This window comes from Helianthus annuus, chromosome 14, assembly GCF_002127325.2.
Source record: "Helianthus annuus cultivar XRQ/B chromosome 14, HanXRQr2.0-SUNRISE, whole genome shotgun sequence".
Lineage (NCBI taxonomy): Eukaryota > Viridiplantae > Streptophyta > Magnoliopsida > Asterales > Asteraceae > Helianthus > Helianthus annuus.
Genome location: NC_035446.2, coordinates 143,357,830 through 143,376,281, shown reverse-complemented (window position 1 = coordinate 143,376,281; position 18,452 = coordinate 143,357,830). Strand labels below are relative to the sequence as shown.

General features: G+C 37.1%; 1 protein-coding gene and 1 long non-coding RNA gene across 2 annotated transcripts; one reads left to right on the top strand and one right to left on the bottom strand.

Moving 5' to 3' along the window:
* The first annotated feature begins 221 nt into the window (after window positions 1-221).
* LOC110904080 ((S)-8-oxocitronellyl enol synthase CYC2) lies at window positions 222-2,674 on the top strand. Its single transcript, XM_022149885.2, has 2 exons — window positions 222-1,051; window positions 1,986-2,674. Exons 1-2 carry the CDS (start codon window positions 393-395, stop codon window positions 2,443-2,445), a joined length of 1,119 nt encoding a protein of 372 aa, XP_022005577.1. The 5' UTR covers window positions 222-392; the 3' UTR covers window positions 2,446-2,674.
* Window positions 2,675-7,621: 4,947 nt separating this feature from the next.
* Window positions 7,622-10,266, bottom strand: LOC110906009. The gene is made up of 3 exons (XR_002573587.2): window positions 10,138-10,266; window positions 9,075-9,158; window positions 7,622-7,818 (listed from the first exon to the last, which is right to left on the bottom strand). It is a non-coding gene; the product is annotated as an uncharacterized LOC110906009 (long non-coding RNA).
* Between the last annotated feature and the right edge of the window lie 8,186 nt (window positions 10,267-18,452).

Sequence of the window (18,452 nt, the reverse complement as noted above, 5' to 3'; positions counted from 1 at the left end):
TTATTAAAATCTGATTTTTAAAACCATGGTTAGATACTTAGATGCGACAGTGGTTACCACGTGTTGAACCATGGTGCGGTTAGATGCCCGAACACTAAATTTTTAATTTTATTCCACCACACCAGTAAAGCATTTGTGTACTAGCGATAAGAACCAACTTTATGGGTATATATAAGTCTATAAGTCGTATCTTTATTTATGGGTATAATAACATTATTTTATGAGTATATATAAATCTGTAAGTCTTATCTTTATATTTGTGGTTGAGGATTTCCTATATAGTCGAAGGCTCTATATAAAACAAAATATAAAGCACTATATCTCATCACTTCATCAGTCTAGTTCATAGCCCCATATCATATTATTCTCTCTCTTTCCATCAAACACACACAATGGAGCAAACAAACCGTGTGGCTCTTATTGTGGGCGTCACCGGCATGGTGGGTGTTGCCTTCACTGAGGCCTTAAAGAAGCCAACAGCATTAGGCGGTCCGTGGACCGTCTACGGTGTATCACGACGACCATTACCCACTTGGTTCCCATCCTCCCTCCTCGACAAGCACATTATGTTAGACACCCTAAACCAACAACAAACACATGAAATCATGGCTCCACTTTCATCCCAAATCACCCATGTCTTCTGGGTAGCCTTACAAGTCAACGAAAGTGAACAAGTCAACATTTCCCTCAACTCCACTATGCTTTCTAATGTCCTTAATGCATTAACTTCCTCTCCTAACTCAAAACTCAGTCATGTAACGTTGCAAACAGGCACAAAACAGTATTTAGGCCCTATATTTGATCCAAGTCTTTCAGCTCAACTTGTCCCACGTGACGCACCCTTCATAGAGGATTACCCTAGACTATCATTTCCAAATTTCTACTATGCATTGGAAGACATTTTAACTTCCTACTCAAAATCTTTAACTTATTCCATACATCGCTCTTCTAGCATTATCGGAGCATCAACAAGAAGTTACTTTAATACACTTCTCACACTTTGCGTCTACGCATTAGTTTGCAAACATCAAAACTATCCCTTCAGGTATCCATAGTCCATCCTAGTCCCTAAACGAACAATTTTAATATACAAAGACAAACCTGCATGTACTTAAAAAGTTCATTTTATACTTTTTATCCTTGTAAACCAATTTAACTTTCTATTGGTTAATTTTTTCTATGATAACTTTCCATTTAATACTTCTACGTTCAAAATTCAACCTTCAAATCATACGCGTCAATTTTGAAAATATAAAGTACAAAACTCGTCAATTTTGAACATAAAGAACAACGTCTGAAAATGAGTATAAAGATAAAGGACAATCCTTGAAATTCACTCTAAACTATTTTCAAAATTTGTATAACTAAACCATATGTGCTTGACAATTTTCTTATCTTTTCAAAATTTGTATGATTGAAAAAGATGAATATATATACGATTCGGATAAAGAGAAAACTCTTACAAGTTATGCGAACCTAGAAAACTCCGACTTCCCATGCGAGTTTTGCCCCCATTTTTTGCACACACCTAGATAAAAATGTTACAAACACGGGGGTAAAAAAATTTTGATGTGGCGTTTTCGGCTCTTTACACATGTTGTCAAAAACTGTTGACCTAAGCATGAATAAGCATTTACACCACCTATAAGTGTTTTTTACAGGCGTGTAAATCAACAAAAACTTTTTTTTTTTTTTTTGAAAAGTTATTTTTTTAGGATTTTTAGTAAAAAAATATATTTTGCAAGAACCCGGTTGAAAATCCTACTTCTCATGCGATTTTTCTTACCATTTGTTCCCAAAACATGAATGATATCTAACTAAGAAATATGTAAAAATATTGTCAATGGTTCATTTACACTAACGTAAGTAACATTTAAATTTTTTAGCAAAAAATATTTTTACACTTATATCCTACTCTACTTAAAGTTTGTTTATGTATTAAATGACACTCTATATCCTAATCATGGTATCTTCATAGGTACAATTGGTAACAATTACAGTTGGGAACACTTTTGGGATATGTCTGATGCTAGAGTGCTAGTTGAACAACAAATATGGGCCTCGGTGACAGACAAAGCTAAGAATGAAGCTTTTAACTGCACAAATGGTGATGTGTTTACATGGAAAATGATATGGAAGGTACTTTGCGACACGTTTGGTGTTGAGTTCGTGCCATTTGATGAGAAAGAAAAGTTTGATTTTGTGGATTTTATGAAGGATAAAGGAGAAGTTTGGGATGGAATTGTTGAAGAGAATGGATTGTACAAGACAAAAATGGAAGAGATTACTTGTTTTGATGCATTAGGACAAGTATTAAAACTTGAGATTCAACATGTTTGTAGCATGAATAAGAGTCGAGAATTTGGGTTTCATGGGTATGCAAATACGCTCAAGAGTATACCAGAATGGGTTCAAAAGCTGAGGGAAATGAAGATACTTTCATAAGAATGGTAATAGTTTTACTTTTTGGGAAAGATTGTGTACAAATAATTATATTTGTATACTAATTAAATAATGAATCGTTGATTTATATTAGGCCCAATTGCATGTCTTTCTATGCAATAGGTTTTCGGGTTGTGAGGAAAGACGTGAAGAGAGTAAATCAACCAAACTAACTACACTAGTGTTAGAAGGTTAAAAAAAAAAAAAAAAAAAAAAAAAAAAAAAAAAAAAACCTTGAAATTATTACAATTTCATTCTTTTATATCACTTTTTATATCATAGCATTTAATATGCAATTTTGTCTATGATATATGTAACCTTGAGGTCCTTGACACACCATCTCTATTCGCGAGTTGCGTTTTACATGGATATTGATTTGTTAGTACATGCATGCAACCAGGGGCGGACCCAAGGCTTGATGTGGGTGGGCGGGCGCACCCCTTAGAAAAAAAATAATTAGTGTATTATACCCGTTAAAATCCAGATCGCCCCCCATGAAATTTTGTTATCGCACCCCATAAATCCGGCAAACCACGGCGGAAGAAGACTGAAAAAGTATTCATAGAAATTTTATGGGTTGAAGAAGCTATTTGGAGTTGAAGTTAAGAGAGAAAACTGAAAATGTTATTCATCGGAAACTTTGTTCGGAGTTCCGACCTGTGCAGTACCTTTAGAAAAAGATGATGATGGGTTTTCTTTTAATGTTAGTAGGGATATTTTTGGAATTTGACACATACAATAAAAAACAAGTGCAACAGAAGAGATACACGTGGCTGACCAACTTTTCTAATTCTTTTACTTATTTTATTTCAACAATTAACATAATAATATTTACAACAGAAAAATATCTCTTCTAGTTTACTTGAATTTTTATTAGAACAGAATAATAAATCTTTCAGTTGAGTTTTTAACTTTTTAATTTATTTGTACCTTGTAGCTAAAAATGTGTGGATTTTTTTCCATTGGTTTTATTACTTTATTTTAATAAGTAAAAATCTTGTTTTTACACGAAGGGTAAATATTGATATGTAATAAAAATTTTAGTATTTATAGGATAAAGTATGCTATAAACGTAGAATAAACAATAATATGTATAAGATAAATTTTGATATGTACAAGATAAATAATTTTTGACTAATTAAAAGAGAGGGAATAATTAATGGAAGACTTTTATATATAAATATACTAGGTTATGGCCCGTGTGTTACACGGGTTGATTAATGAAAACGATATAATTTATTATTTGTAAATACTTATTAATTTTAATCTACTCTTGATAGTTTTGATTGAACATATATGATAAATTCATCGGTTGTCATTAATAACATTGAATTTCATGGGACAAACCTTTAATAACATTGAATTTCATGGGGATAAACCTACTAAAATTATAAAATAAAAAACAAAGTCATCTAGATTCACACCAACAAAACTTGGGAAAGTTGAACTAAAGAAAAGAATATTGGATTTTAATAATCTCAATTATTCGCCGTTGGCCGCTAACAGTTCCAATTTCAAAAATAACTACTGGTTGTCACAACTATTAACATCCAATGGACTCTGACTAACGAAAACCTAATGTTGTTAGTCTCTGATCGTCGGAAAAAGGTTCCTAAAGGTCCGATCTAAGGTCTGATCGCCAATATGTTAATAGTTGGGATGACTAGTGGTTATTTTTTAAGTTGACACTGTTGATGGCCAACGACGAATAGTTGTTATTATTGAAATCCAATATTCCCTAAAGAAACATGCAACTATTTTAATTCTTTTTTACTATTTTGTGTGCGTTACTTATTCAAAAGAAAAGTCTTGGTATCAATACATGCATCTCAACCCAATGGAAAATGTCCCCATTTTATTTCTTTTATTATATAACCCCGTGTATTGTACGGGTTGAATACATATAATTTTATTTACCAAATAATAAAAAAAAATTATATCTTTAAAAACCCTATGTATTATGCAGGTTGAATAAATGTAATTTTGTATACCAATTTTGTACCCCATATGATTTACTTTATTATATGTATAGATATATATAGGATACGTTGTTTTTGCTAAATTAATTTATTATCTTTCTCACATTGACTTTCTACTTAAAAGATTATTCTCCTATATATACACATAATAACTTAATTATCTTTTTTTATATGACCTAACCCGACTGGATCCGACACGAACTGAACCGAAAAGAATTATGATATAACGATAGACAAATTACCCCTAAAAATTCCGCACCCCTTGAAGAAAATTTCTGGGTCCGCCACTGCATGCAACACGTTTTTAACGCACTCATTTTGTTTATAAAAAAACAATTAACAACATATATATTGTTGAAATATATGCAATTCCTTAAATGGCAGCTATATATATAAGTAGTTATATTGGAAATAGTGTATAGATGTTTTGTTTTATTTTGTTTCATGGGCTGATAAAGGACTGGCTGGATTGGGCTAATAAGGACTAAGCTGTTCGTGGGCTAATAAAAGTTAAAGGAGCTGATGGACTGGGCTTGGTTGATGTGGATCAGGTGCTAAGCAGCTTAGGGTTCGGATCTTTTCGGGTCCCTATATAAGTGTGTCTTTTGACACCATTCATGAATTCAATCATCAGTCTTCACTTTACACCTTCTCTCTCTAGGGTTTCGTATTGAGATCTTGATTTAGGGCGATTCAGATCTTTCTAGATTCTGTTTTCTGTTATATCGTTTGAGAGTGTTAAACGGATCATCATGTGGGTGATCGGTGTGTGAGGTTGTGAGAAGATTTGTTGTTGAATTATTTGTTAAAGAGTTTTTTTCTATAATTAGTTGTAATACTCTCAGTTTTGAGTTATTGATCAATGCAATTTGACATATATGATGTAAGAGATGATCATGAATTATTATTATTATTATATTCACAATTTGTCAAAAGCATAAAAGCACACAGGGTATAAAAATTGAGAGCTTGAAGAGAATGAACATAAAATAAATGAATGATGCACAGTTTAAGTGTAGATGTATCATGCTAAGTATGTTCAGCCATAACACAATATGATTAGTTCAACAAATTCAAGTTGATGATCTTTAGGACAAATGACAACTCAACGTGGGTTCCGCCATGAATCGAATGAGGTCAATTTAGTCAACCAAGCTCCAATAAATCAACAAGTGAAACGTTAGAAAACCTGATGGCATAATACCAATAATTGATGCTCGGTCTAATATTTTCTAAAAGTTAAAGAACTTGATAACACAACACAACCAATTTTGTAGTTATTTTTTGGGGTATTGGATTTTAATAATCCTAAGTTTTACTGATTGGCCGGTAATAATCCCAACTTCAAAAATTGCCTACAACAGTCCCAACTTGTAAGATTTTGGCCACCAATGATCCTTGTCTAACTGGGTTATAACCCAGTTAGTTTTTTGAAGTTTTGAGTGGCGGAGAAGGTCACTAGAGGTTGGAGATGACATGTGGTGGTCTCCTTTGGTGGTTTCAGGGGGTAAAGAAGGTCGTCGGAATAAGTTGCAGGTCACCGGAGTTGCGTAGATGGTGGAAATTTTAAACTTTTGAGAAGCGGAGAAGATTACAGGAGGTCGGAGATGATTGGTGGTGGTCTCGTTTGGTGGTTTCAGGGGTAAAACGGGTCGTCGGAATAAGTTGTAGGTCACCAGCCCAACAAGGTTATAACCCAGTTAGACAAGGATCATTGGTGGCCAAAATCTTACAAGTTGGGACTGTTGTAGGCAATTTTTGAAGTTGGGATTATTACCGGCCAATTAGTGAAACTTGGGATTATTAAAATCCAATACCCCTTATTTTTTTGTACATGACGTTGTACAACCAATATTTTGTAGTTACTTTTTGAAAGTCGGCATGTGTGAGAGGTAGGGCCGTTCAAACCGCTCGCCGCTCGTTCGGAAATTGCTCGAAAAATGCTCGTTTGATTTGACGCTCGGTTGTAAACGAGCCGTTCTGCTCGGTTCGATTTGTAAATGAGCCAAGCATGAGCAAAGGTCCGCTCGGCTCGGTTCGGCTCGAATTATTATTTTTAATAGTGTATATATATATACATATACACACACATATATATAAACATGTATATACACATATATATATACACAAATATAAATTATACATATATACACACACACACACCTATATATACGCACATACATATATACTTAAATATATATAAATTAAATTTACATATTAGATTTTGGTCCATGATATACAAATTTACAGCTGTATCTATATGGTGTGTGCAAAGCGTGATATGTTTTTATTGATATTTTGAGCCCTTTTTACACATTAGTCAAGTTTTAAATTTATAAAACACGATATTCTAGTAACACTAAACACACACTTGGGCAAGTGCACCCATCGTGAGCGTAGTATATCGTTGGAAAGATACCGAGGTCGTCCAATGACACAAGTGCTTTTAGTACCGGTTTATCCTCAACGTCTAATCAATCTAAATTTTTGGGAAAGGTTTTGAAACATAAAAATAAAACTAAAAATGCAAAGATAAATAAATTAAAAACAGATAGACAAGATAGAATCACTTGGATCCGACTCGTCTTTTATTGTATCCTTTGATGATTTTTGCACTTTCGGACTTTTTAAGAGATTATCTTAGTTATAGTAGTAGGCCCCTCTTTTGAAAGTGACGTTACCCTCAACCCAGTGGTTTGAGTCAGCAGGGATACAATCCCAAAGGGTCGGAATATTGAAAGATAATTAAGTTAGTTATTAATGCGAAAAGTGCTAGGCCCCTGTTTTGAAGGTGACGTTACCCTCGGCTAAGTGGTTTGAGTCAGCAAGGATGCAATCTCAAGAAGCCGGTTTAAAGTATTAATAGTAGTTTACATATGAGGGGTTCAAGCTATTCGCACCCCCGCCATCCAATACCAGTGGGTATTGAAGGAGGTACTAGTAAGCTTGAACCAGGTCCTTGCAGGATCTATACACTGAACAAGGCAAGAACCTACCAAACCATTCCCCTAACCCCCGACCAGGTAGTCAACATGCCTTTATATAGACCGTAAAGACATGAATGATGCAATCTTTTACTTTATATAGAGAGTAAAGTAACTTCAAGACACCACGGAAAAATGATAAGAAAAATTCTGTAAGACCCTAACACGCTTTAACTGAAAAGACGCAGCGGAAATACGTACCATAAAATTTCTTTCATTATGAATGTCTTAACTTACTTTAAGTTCATTTTTAAGGTGACACATTTACAATGAATATATCAATCGAACTCATTTACAAAATAAAAACATAAACTATGTTTACTAAATTAGTTATCCAAACATTCCCGTACAATCTAACTTGTGACTCGGTCTTCGATCTCCACTCCTCGGTGATCCTCCGTGACTCGTACAACCTACACTTACCATACAATTTCAAACGTTAGTACACATTATGAATGTAACAATATTCATACACTTTCACTTTCCATTCGTTAATCCTTTGCATTTAGGCATTTCCGTCTGGGTATCCACTCGCTGGTGAGACTTCAACATTGTACCTGCATTATTCTTCATTCTCAAGGTACACTGTCATTAACATCAATACTCAATCGTATTGAAAACATACGAGCATACGAACTTACCTACTGGCATACAGTTATACATACATACTTGCATGCATACATAAAACGAATCATAATACTCACGTGTATACCTTCGCTCACACATACATATACTTACATAAATACATAAATACATTCATTCATACATACTAACTCGTACATACCACTTACCTAATTCCCCACGAATTACTGTCGTATTTTAATTACAAACCTTCGTATTATAAAACATGTATGAACAAACTTATATTCATACTCACTCTTATTCATGATTACTTATTAGTTTAAGCGTATTGGAAAAAAGTTAAATCTATACATGCATATCCAATACTTAGTTCATTACCCCGCATACTCGCTCCCACATCCCGATCTTACTCACTCATCACAAACGCTTTTTAAGTGTCATTTGGGTATGTTTCGGATCTTAAGAATGAGTTCCATGCTCACCCGTAACTCACCTAGCCATTTGGTAGGGTTGAGGAACATTATAAATGCTTAACGAGGCTTGGAATGGGTTCACAGGGTCCGAAATCGAAGGAAAAACAAGGAATTTCATAAACTACACATTTGCATCAGACCTCCACCGTAAGCTACGGTGGCTACCGTAGCTTACGGTGGCCCCCCAAAAGCCCTACGGCAGCTTTAAACTGTCTTACGGCAGAAATAAAGTCCCAGATCCCACCGTATCTTACGGTGGGCACCGTAAGCTACGGTGATGCCCAGATCAGCCCCCCATTTTAATACTAAAATTCGCATAACTGGCTCGTTTTGCATCCGTTTCACTTGAAACTTGTTCCTAAACATTCGTAAAACAATTCCTTACATATTAGACTAAGAATCCTTACCCCGGATCCTTAATCATTACCAATTTTATTACCGTTACCTCACTTATTCTTATTTATCGACCCGTTTAGTCCCACAAACTATCTTCGACTATCTAGATCATTACTTCTCTTAATACCTTCATTCATTTTATATCATACATAATTTCCCCTCATTCATAAACAAGAAAGTTCTTATGTATACTAAGAAGTGAGTCGAGAGTCACTTACCTTAAGCGTTAGTGTTCATGCTTGCTTCCTCGCCTCCGCTTGACCCGTTAACCTTCCGTTCTTGAGTCCATGCTAATGTGATTCCTATCATTTCATGTCATCACAATCACATTATGGTTAGCGTACATGCTCATTTATACTAACATTCGTTTCCTTCCATTCATACATTACTTGACTTTTTATTAACTAAATACCACATACATAAGGCATAGACTAAGAGTCACCTTGGTCCATATTCACGCAACTCAATTATCATCATACACGACCCATAGATCATCTACTACGATACACATGACTTCTCTACTATTACAATCATGTCCGAAAGGCTAATCACGCTATATATTCATTGTTGACTTGCAGGAAGTCAAATGTCCTATTTACACACTTTCAACTTATGAACATGTATCCATCTTAATAGGGTAGACCATATTAATGACGTGATATTCATTTCATACGAAATGTTGTATGACACATACCACTACATGATTACCAAGTCACATACTCAACATACAAGCTCCAAATGCATAAACTTGACTCACACATACATTCAACCCGAATTCTTATACTAGTTCCATCTAGAGCACATTCTTCAAGTTAGTAAACTACTAATCATATCATTATCATATTCCATTCATATATGTCAAGCCATTTCCTATAATCTCACATCCTAACTTCATTTAGGCATTTCATCATACACTTGGAGTGCATACTACCTCCTATGCACATAGTACAAGTATTTTATGCATAATATTACAAGTTCATGTCAAGATCATCAAGTTCCACTAGAATCATATAATTCTCATAATATACCCAAATTAACTAACAATTACTCATTACATACAACATCATACATAAATTTTACACAACAATTAAACATGTATGATTATCATCTTCACTACTACAAGTGGGTTTCATCTCTAATCATCTAATTAACCTAAACCATGAGTAATCTATGCTCTATATCATGATACTAATACATTCTCATGCTCAATTTCATCCCAATTCACGGATTAAAACATAACCCACTTCATACAAGATCACCAATCTTAGTTTTGATACATACCTTATGATCCCCTTGTGAAGGTGATCATTAATCCATGTTTATTCATGAATTTGAGCTTCGATTTACTCTTCAATTTGATCATATAAGCTTGAGCTAGGGTTTGGCTCCTTTGGGAGCTCCTGATCGATCTAGAACACACAGAATGTGTGTTTGTGTGTGTTGTTATTTTCTTATAATATCTCAACTTTCATTTTAACCCACATTAGACCCTCATGATTGTTAATTAAACATAATTGGCCCCATTGTTTTCCACTCTCAATCTATAGCCAACACTATCTAACCAAGTTAGATAACTTGGTTATTAGTGAAATATCCCACTTAACCAATAAATCCTACTTACTTATGCCAACCTAATAAAATGTCCAAATAAAATATTTAGACCCGAGTTTTGGGGCGTTACAAATTCACCTTCAACGTAAGAAACTAGTTATTAAAGTCATTAATACAAACCCAAATAAAAAGTGCCGAAAGATTAAAAATCAAAAGTAATACATAAAAGACTTGTCTTCACCAAGTGATGTAAGAGGCTTAACCAAACATGGCCTTTGATTGGCAAGAACCCTTACAATCAATCTTGGATCCCGAGGCTACTACACACTCTAAAGATGGATGATGGATGATGGTGGTGGGTGTTGGTGTTGTAGTTGTGGTGAAGTGGTGGCAAAGTGAGAGAGTAGTGGTTTGCCAAAGGATGCCTTTCAAGTGAACCAAGCACCCCTATTTATAGCCTGCACAGAACTCTGGCCACGGCCCCGTGCCCGCTGGGCACGCCCCGTGGCCAGCCTTTTCTCTTCCTTCATTAATTACAAGTGTCAGCAGAGGGCCCCACACGGCCTTATGTCTCCTGGGCACGGCCCGATGGTCAACTTTGTATCTGTACTATCAAGATTTAGCAAGATTCTGCGTATCTTTGCGTTGACCACGCCCCGTGCTGAGCTGGGCACGCCCCCATGGTGGGCATGGAAGCTTCTACTGATTTATCTTTTGTGCATGGCCCTGACCACGCCCCATGGCCAGCTGGTCACGGCCCCGTGGTCAGGCTTCTGTTGCCTTGTTTTTGCTTTGGGGATGCTGCCGAGGGGTCGGACATGTCACGTTTATTTCTTTTCTTTGTATTTATGTTGGTTTTGGCTGCTTATTTGCTCCTTTTGTTCGTTTAAGCTCATTTGGTCCTGTAATTTCAAAAGGAAGAAAGAAACACGCTTTTTCCAACATTAGTACTAAAAAGGGTTAGTTTTATGCCTCATTTGATTTAATTTATATATTACATTTTGCACACATCACTATACGTACTAGCCCAATCACGCCAATAAAAAATTAATATCAAATCTAAAAGTTAAACCCTAAACCGATAAATGACAGTCTATTCATCGCCTTAGTGTTTCATGTCGTTACCCTAAGTCGATCGACGATCTCTCCTTCTCTCGACATCATTGTTCGTACAGTACAATATGATCATCGCTTCGTCGGCCACAACATTGTTATTCATAAGAAAAATATTATGCCATGAAATGTGCCTATTTTTTAAAAACATAAAACCCAACATTGTCACTATCTCTCTAAGCAAATTTAAATCGGGCGACACGGTTCTCCAAATCGCTCGAACTTCGCTCGACGCTCGCTCGGAGTATTTATTGCTCGCTTGATTTGAGGCTCGGTTTTAAATGAGTCGCTCTGCTCGGTTCAGTTTGTAAACAAGTTAAGCACGAGCAAAGGTCCGCTCGGTTAGGCTCGGCTCGTGAACAGCCCTAGTGAGAGGAGTATTATTACTGAAAAATATTTTTTTATGTTATTGACTTTATGCTTACAGTTCTCCTCTAACCACAGACATACTTGACTACAACTGATGATGTATTGTAAGATACATCTATTTCCAACGTGTATTTCGTATAGTTTTCGAGTCGTGTTATGTCATTTTAATTGGGATTTTATACTTAGTATTTTGTGTTTTATAGGTTCCGGAGGAAAAAAGAAGTGAAAGCGAGCGAAAATAGAGAAAACCGAGCTTCCGGATGCATCACGAGTGATTGAGTGATCGAGAAAATGAAAAATGGTGAAAATATTACATGTCAAGTCGCGCGACAGGGTTTGGAAGATCTCCTCGCGTTAATTTATACATGTCGCGTCACGTGACACTTGAAGCAATTGCCCGTCGCATGACGTGACGGGCCAAAACATCATGAAAAGTGTGAAACGGGCCAGTATCATTTTATTATAACCCAATTCGAATGTTAATCATGATATCGACACATTTGACGAACCAGAGCTGCATAGGGCGAATTCGGAGATTCAAGAAGCTAGGATTCAAGGTTTCGAACTCTGCGAACGAGATTCCTTAGGTGTTAGCCATTGGATTTCTCGTTTCTTTGTGTTTCTTGATTTCTATCATGGTTGTTAAACAGAACTTAATGTTTGAATTATGTTTGAAAATGATTATGGGCTAAAACATTGTAGCTACCTAGGTTTTGAGATGATATTCATTGATGATTGGTTTCTGAATGGTTTAGTAATGAATTGACGCATTAATACTTGAGTAAATTATCTTGTTCATGAATTCTAATGTTTATGCATGCTTAATACTACTTTATATTTCTTCATAATTCCACTTGCGTTTTTATGATGGTCTGTCATGCATGAATGCTAGTTAGGTCACCTACTATGTGTTGGCGATTAGTTTACGTTTAATTGTCAACGATTTCCGTAGGAATAGTGATTGAGGATTTAAAGGTTTTAAGTGTTCTGCCTAGTCCAATAGTTGTAAGGTGAGGATTAATTAGGCTTGTCTTTGTCACTAGACGGTTTAGGGTTTGATTGTGTGTGAGCGGGTCTTCCTTTATTGTCTTCTGATAGTTGCCTACTTAAATCTGAATAAGTGTTCCTAGATTACCCCTTTACACTTTAGGGTGCATTGAGATTGCCACGCTGTGAGGTAGATTGTCTTTTGGGTACTTTAGTATTGTTAGATTTGCTATGAGGCTATTCGACTAACCAGTGAGTTTAACAGCTTTTAGAGTTCTTTTCGAACACCTTGAGAAGGGTCGATGATCCTTTAGAATTCCCTATTAGTTTAGTACCATAGATCCCGGTTCCATCTTATTTACCATTACCAATAGAAAACCATGATTAGCGAATAGGATTCCAAACCTAGGTAGTGTTTTTATCATCATCTGATTTCACCTGCAGTTAGAGTTCGTGTTAGTTAATATTTTAATTAATTGCATTAGGATTGTTAGAAAACCCCCCTCAAAAAAATAAAACAAATAAAATCAATCGTGTAGATAAGTAATCGAGTCTAGTTCACGTTTTCAATAGGAGTCACGTGGGTTTGATATCCGAACTTACTTCAGCTTTACTAGGTCGATAAGTTCACTTATCTGTCAGTAGTTTAGTCTTTTAGGGAGTCTAGAGTATTACTTAGTGTCTAATTTTGGGTTAATTTAATTAATTTAGTTGAACTACTTTCAGCACATCAACAGACCTCCTTTACTACTTGAACTATCAAGCCAATTAGTAACACAGGCTCCTTGTTCAGCTGGGAATTAAGGATCTATAAAACAATATCTCGAGATGAAGTACTGCACTGCCTAGACAACTAAAGGATTAACTCAAAAGTTTCCCATTGGATTAGATATAGCTAATTTTTTATTACCCTCAAATAAAGGGGATTTTTCTACATCAAGAGATAGTGGTTTAAAAAATAATGCCAGTTGGGACAAATCGTATTTGAAAGAAAGTTAGCAACTATTGGCTTGTAGGATTGTGCTACTGGACTGGGTTCGCTACCCTTTGTGATCACAGTTGCTATTATCAGATAGCTAGGACTGATTCCACGGCTCCTTCACATAGCATATGGAGAGGGGATATCTAAAGAGAAAGTTTAATGTTCTTACTTCCAGCCTTCGTTGCTTCACTCCACACTCCCTTGAACCTGAATTGGTCGAGAGAGATGAACCCGCACCACATTTTATAACCTTCGAACCTAAACCCTTCCATTGAGATCTCCATGACTAATTCAAGGGAAGGTTCAGCAAGGATTGTCATTCTCCCCCTATCTATCTCGTGATCCCTCATCCCACACTAATCTGTGGTTATTTTTTACTGATTCATTCATGGCATAGACTCCTTCTTTGTCTTATTAGCACCAGAACGATGAAAGTTGCTTAAGACTCGAAGGGCTAGGCCTCGAAAGGGCATTTAGGGACCGGGTATGGTGGATTATAGAGCTTGAAGCTAAGGTTTATCCATTAGGATTGAGCATGGACGAATGGGCCAGCATTGATGATAAATGACAAAAGAAAAACTTCTCCTATCGCATCATTAACCGATGTTGGATTAAAGATCAGGTCTAGGATTTGAGTCAAATCGACTTTTACTCTCATCTCAGGATGAGGCAAGGAATTCAAGCAAATGTTTGTTCTTCAATCACTTGGTTGCTCAAGAAGTTAGACTAGCTGCTCCTCTGGCCTGAACTGGATTCTAGTGGAAGGGCAGAGCAAAGCCTTGCAGTAGAAAGGTGTTCGTTGCTGGGACGGGTTCAAACTGGACTAAAGGGAAAAGGAATTAAATAATCCTCTCTTCCTTGGGGATTTATCACTGACTAGTGACTACTTTTAAGCATACTTTGTTTTTCGATTATATCTTTTTAGATACGAAGTTTTATAAAATTCAGATTATGTCTTTGCGACATACTTATTTTTTTCTACGACTGGATCTAAACTGTACTCAAAATTGAGTTATGAATAGTAACATACAAGTGATCTAAGCATAAACGTACATGTCATCAAAGTTGTCTCGCACTTTAGTTTTTTTTATATAAAGGGAGCATTTTACCAATTTCGTTATTTTAATAATATAATATAATGTTTTATAAAATTTTGAATATACTACTGTGACGTACTTATTTTTATCTATGATTTGGTGAAAGTTTTATTCGAACATGTTAAATATATTAGAATGTGCATATATTTAGGGATTATAATATTATTGTATTATTAAAATGGAGAAATTCCCTCCATGATTCTCGTTTTCCATTCACTGTATTGTATCTCTAGTCACCCTATTTAAAGGGTTGTGGTTTATGTATTGAGGGCAACCAATTTACAAGAGAATATCAAAATTAATATGGTATCAGAGCTTGCTCTGCTCTATAACCCATAGTCACAGCCCTCATCTCTTTCTTTTTTTTTCAACTTTCCAGCTCTCCTGTTGTCTCGACAGCCATGGCCGACGACAGCCCGCCCACGACACCCAAAAACAATAACAACACACCAAAATCATCCGCATCTCTCCACCCGGCATATACCGTAACCAATATACAAAACAAAGTTCGCACGCTCGATGGTACTAAAGTGACATACTCCTCATGGGTGAAGTTGTTCAAACTCCACGCAAAAGCCTACAGAGTTCTCGACCATATCGATGGTACGGATCCTCCCGCAAAATCAGATGCTTCTTATGATCTTTGGTATGAAATTGATTCTTTAATTCTTCAATGGATTTATGAAACTTTAACCGATGACTTAATGGTACGTGTTCTCGAAACCGATGCTACCGCTCGATCCACATGGGTCAAAATCGAAAACTTGTTTCTAAATAACAAAGGCGCCCGTGCCACTACTCTTGAACATGATTTTACAAATTTAACTCTTGCGGCTTGTTCATCATTAGATGATTATTTTCAAAAATTAAAAGAAATAGCCGACCAACTTGGGGATGTTGGTTTTCCGGTGAGCGAGGCACGACTCGTAATGCAATTAGTCCGAGGCCTCCCACCGGAATATGATGTCACAGCAGCTATAATTAACCAAAGCACCCCTTCATGGGATGATGCTAGAACCAGCCTTCAACGTGAACAACAAAGGCAATAAGCTAGACAAAACCTAAACCAATCAGCCCTTGTGTCCACCCCTCAACCACAAACCCAAGGCCCAGAAAACAACACCACTGTACCTCCCTCATCAGTCCCTACTACCAATGATCCTAACCGCTATCATCACTATGATCCAAACCGTTCCCGTGGACGTAGACGCGGTTACCGCGGGGGTCGTGGTCGTGGCCGGTCTCGTCCACCGTCCAATAATACTTGGTGGCAGTAACCTACTAACCCAACTTCCTATGGCATACCTACCCATCACCTAATCCCGGTCACTGGTACCCACCCCCAACCCCGTACCCCTCACAAACCTGGGCCCCCTCTCAACAAACCAACTCCCATACCCAACCTCAATACAACCAAGCCCATATGGCTTACCAACAAGTCCAATTACCACCCTACACACCACAAACCCAAACGGCTCCTATGCAGGCCCAAGATCACCAAATGCAATATACGGACCCAAATGCTTTCAATGCTCTCAATCCCACTGATTTAGGAATGGCTCTTTCAATGATGCAGCTCAACACTCACTCGGACTCATCATGGAATATGGATACGGGTGCCTCGTCTCATATCACAGCTCATTCAGGTAAAATCAATACTCCTTTGTCTATTTCCTCAACTACTATACTTGTTGGTAATGGCCACAAATTGCCCATAAATGGATCTGGAAATAGCCTTCACACCGTTTCTAATAAAACATACAAACTTAACAATGTCCTTCACTCACCAACCGTTATCAAAGATTTATTATCTGTTCGTAAATTTACTCGTGATAACCAGGTTAGTGTGGAATTTGATCCTTTTGGTTTTACTTTGAAGGATCTCAAGACAGGCACTTTACTTTCACGCCATGATAGCACGGGGGACCTATATCCGTTCACACCACCATCCTATGCTTTTGTCTCCACTTCTCCTCAAACTCCTTGGCACAACCGTCTCGGTCACCCGGGCGCTTCCATTTTAGATTTCCTTTCTCATAATCATTTTATTATATGTAATAAGACTTCTAGTAATGTTGTTTGCTCGTCTTGTCAACTTGCTAATAGTCAACGTTTACCATTTCATGATTCACATTCAGTAACTTTTTCACCTTTTGATCTTGTTCACTGTGATTTATGGACATCACCGGTTACTAGTAACTCAGGATATAAGTATCATATGGTACTTATAGATAACTACACACAACATGTTTGGGTTTACCCATTGAAATATAAATCAGAAACTTTTGCCACCTTTGTCAAATTTCATAAACTCATCCACACTCAATTCAATCGTCTCATTAAAACTTTTCAATGCGATTTAGGCGGTGAATTCGACAATCACAACTTCAAAAATTTTGCATCTCAAAACGGTATGGTCCTTCGTTTTTCATGTCCTCAAACCTCACCACAAAATGGTAAAGCCGAAAGAATGATCTGACGCCTAAACAATATCATCCGGGCCATTCTCATTCATGCTCACTTACCTCCCACCTTTTGGGTCGAAGCCTTACACACTTCCGCTTATCTCCACAACATCCTACCTACTACCAAACTCAACAACCATACCCCGGCCTTTGCCCTTTACCAAAGACACCCAACCTATGATCACTTGCGTGTTTTCGGATGTGCTTGCTATCCAAACATTACCGCCACCCAACCAAACAAACTTCTCCCACGATCTACCAAATGCATCTTCTTAGGGTACCCACCAAACTTTCGAGGCTACCGGTGTCTTGACCTAACTACGGGCCGCGTTCTCATTTCCCGTCATGTTGTCTTTGATGAGAATGATTTTCCATACTCCCAACCTACCCAACCCACAACTTATAACTTCCTAGACGACGACCCCTATCCTTTCACCACGGCTCATAACATCAATATTCCGCCTCAAAATCTACCTCCCACCACTCACGGCCCACCATCTTCACCACCTTCCCAACCTTACTCACCCAACCTATATACGACCCAACCTTCACATCACCTTTCCACCTCACGACCTTCTACCAATACCACTATTCCACCTGCCCAAACCACTAGTATTACAGCTCAACTCACCATTCCTAACCAACCGGCCCAAACACCTTCCAACCAAGCGGCCCAAGCCCAGCCCCCTAATATCAACCCACAGCCAAACCAACACCCGATGGTCACACGTGCTAGAATCGGTATAACCAAGCCCAACACAAAATTCAACCTCACTACCACAACCATTTCTCCTTTACCCACCTCCTACCATAAGGCTTTTTCAGATCCAAATTGGCAAAATGCTATGAACAATGAGTTCAGCGCGTTGCAGGTAAATAACACATGGGAGCTTGTACCCAAACCAATTGGTACGCCAATTATTCGGTGCATGTGGCTTTTTCGCCATAAGTTTAAAGCTGATGGAACACTAGAAAGATACAAAGCCCGACTTGTCGTAAATGGAAAGTCTCAAACAGTCAGGATTGACTGTC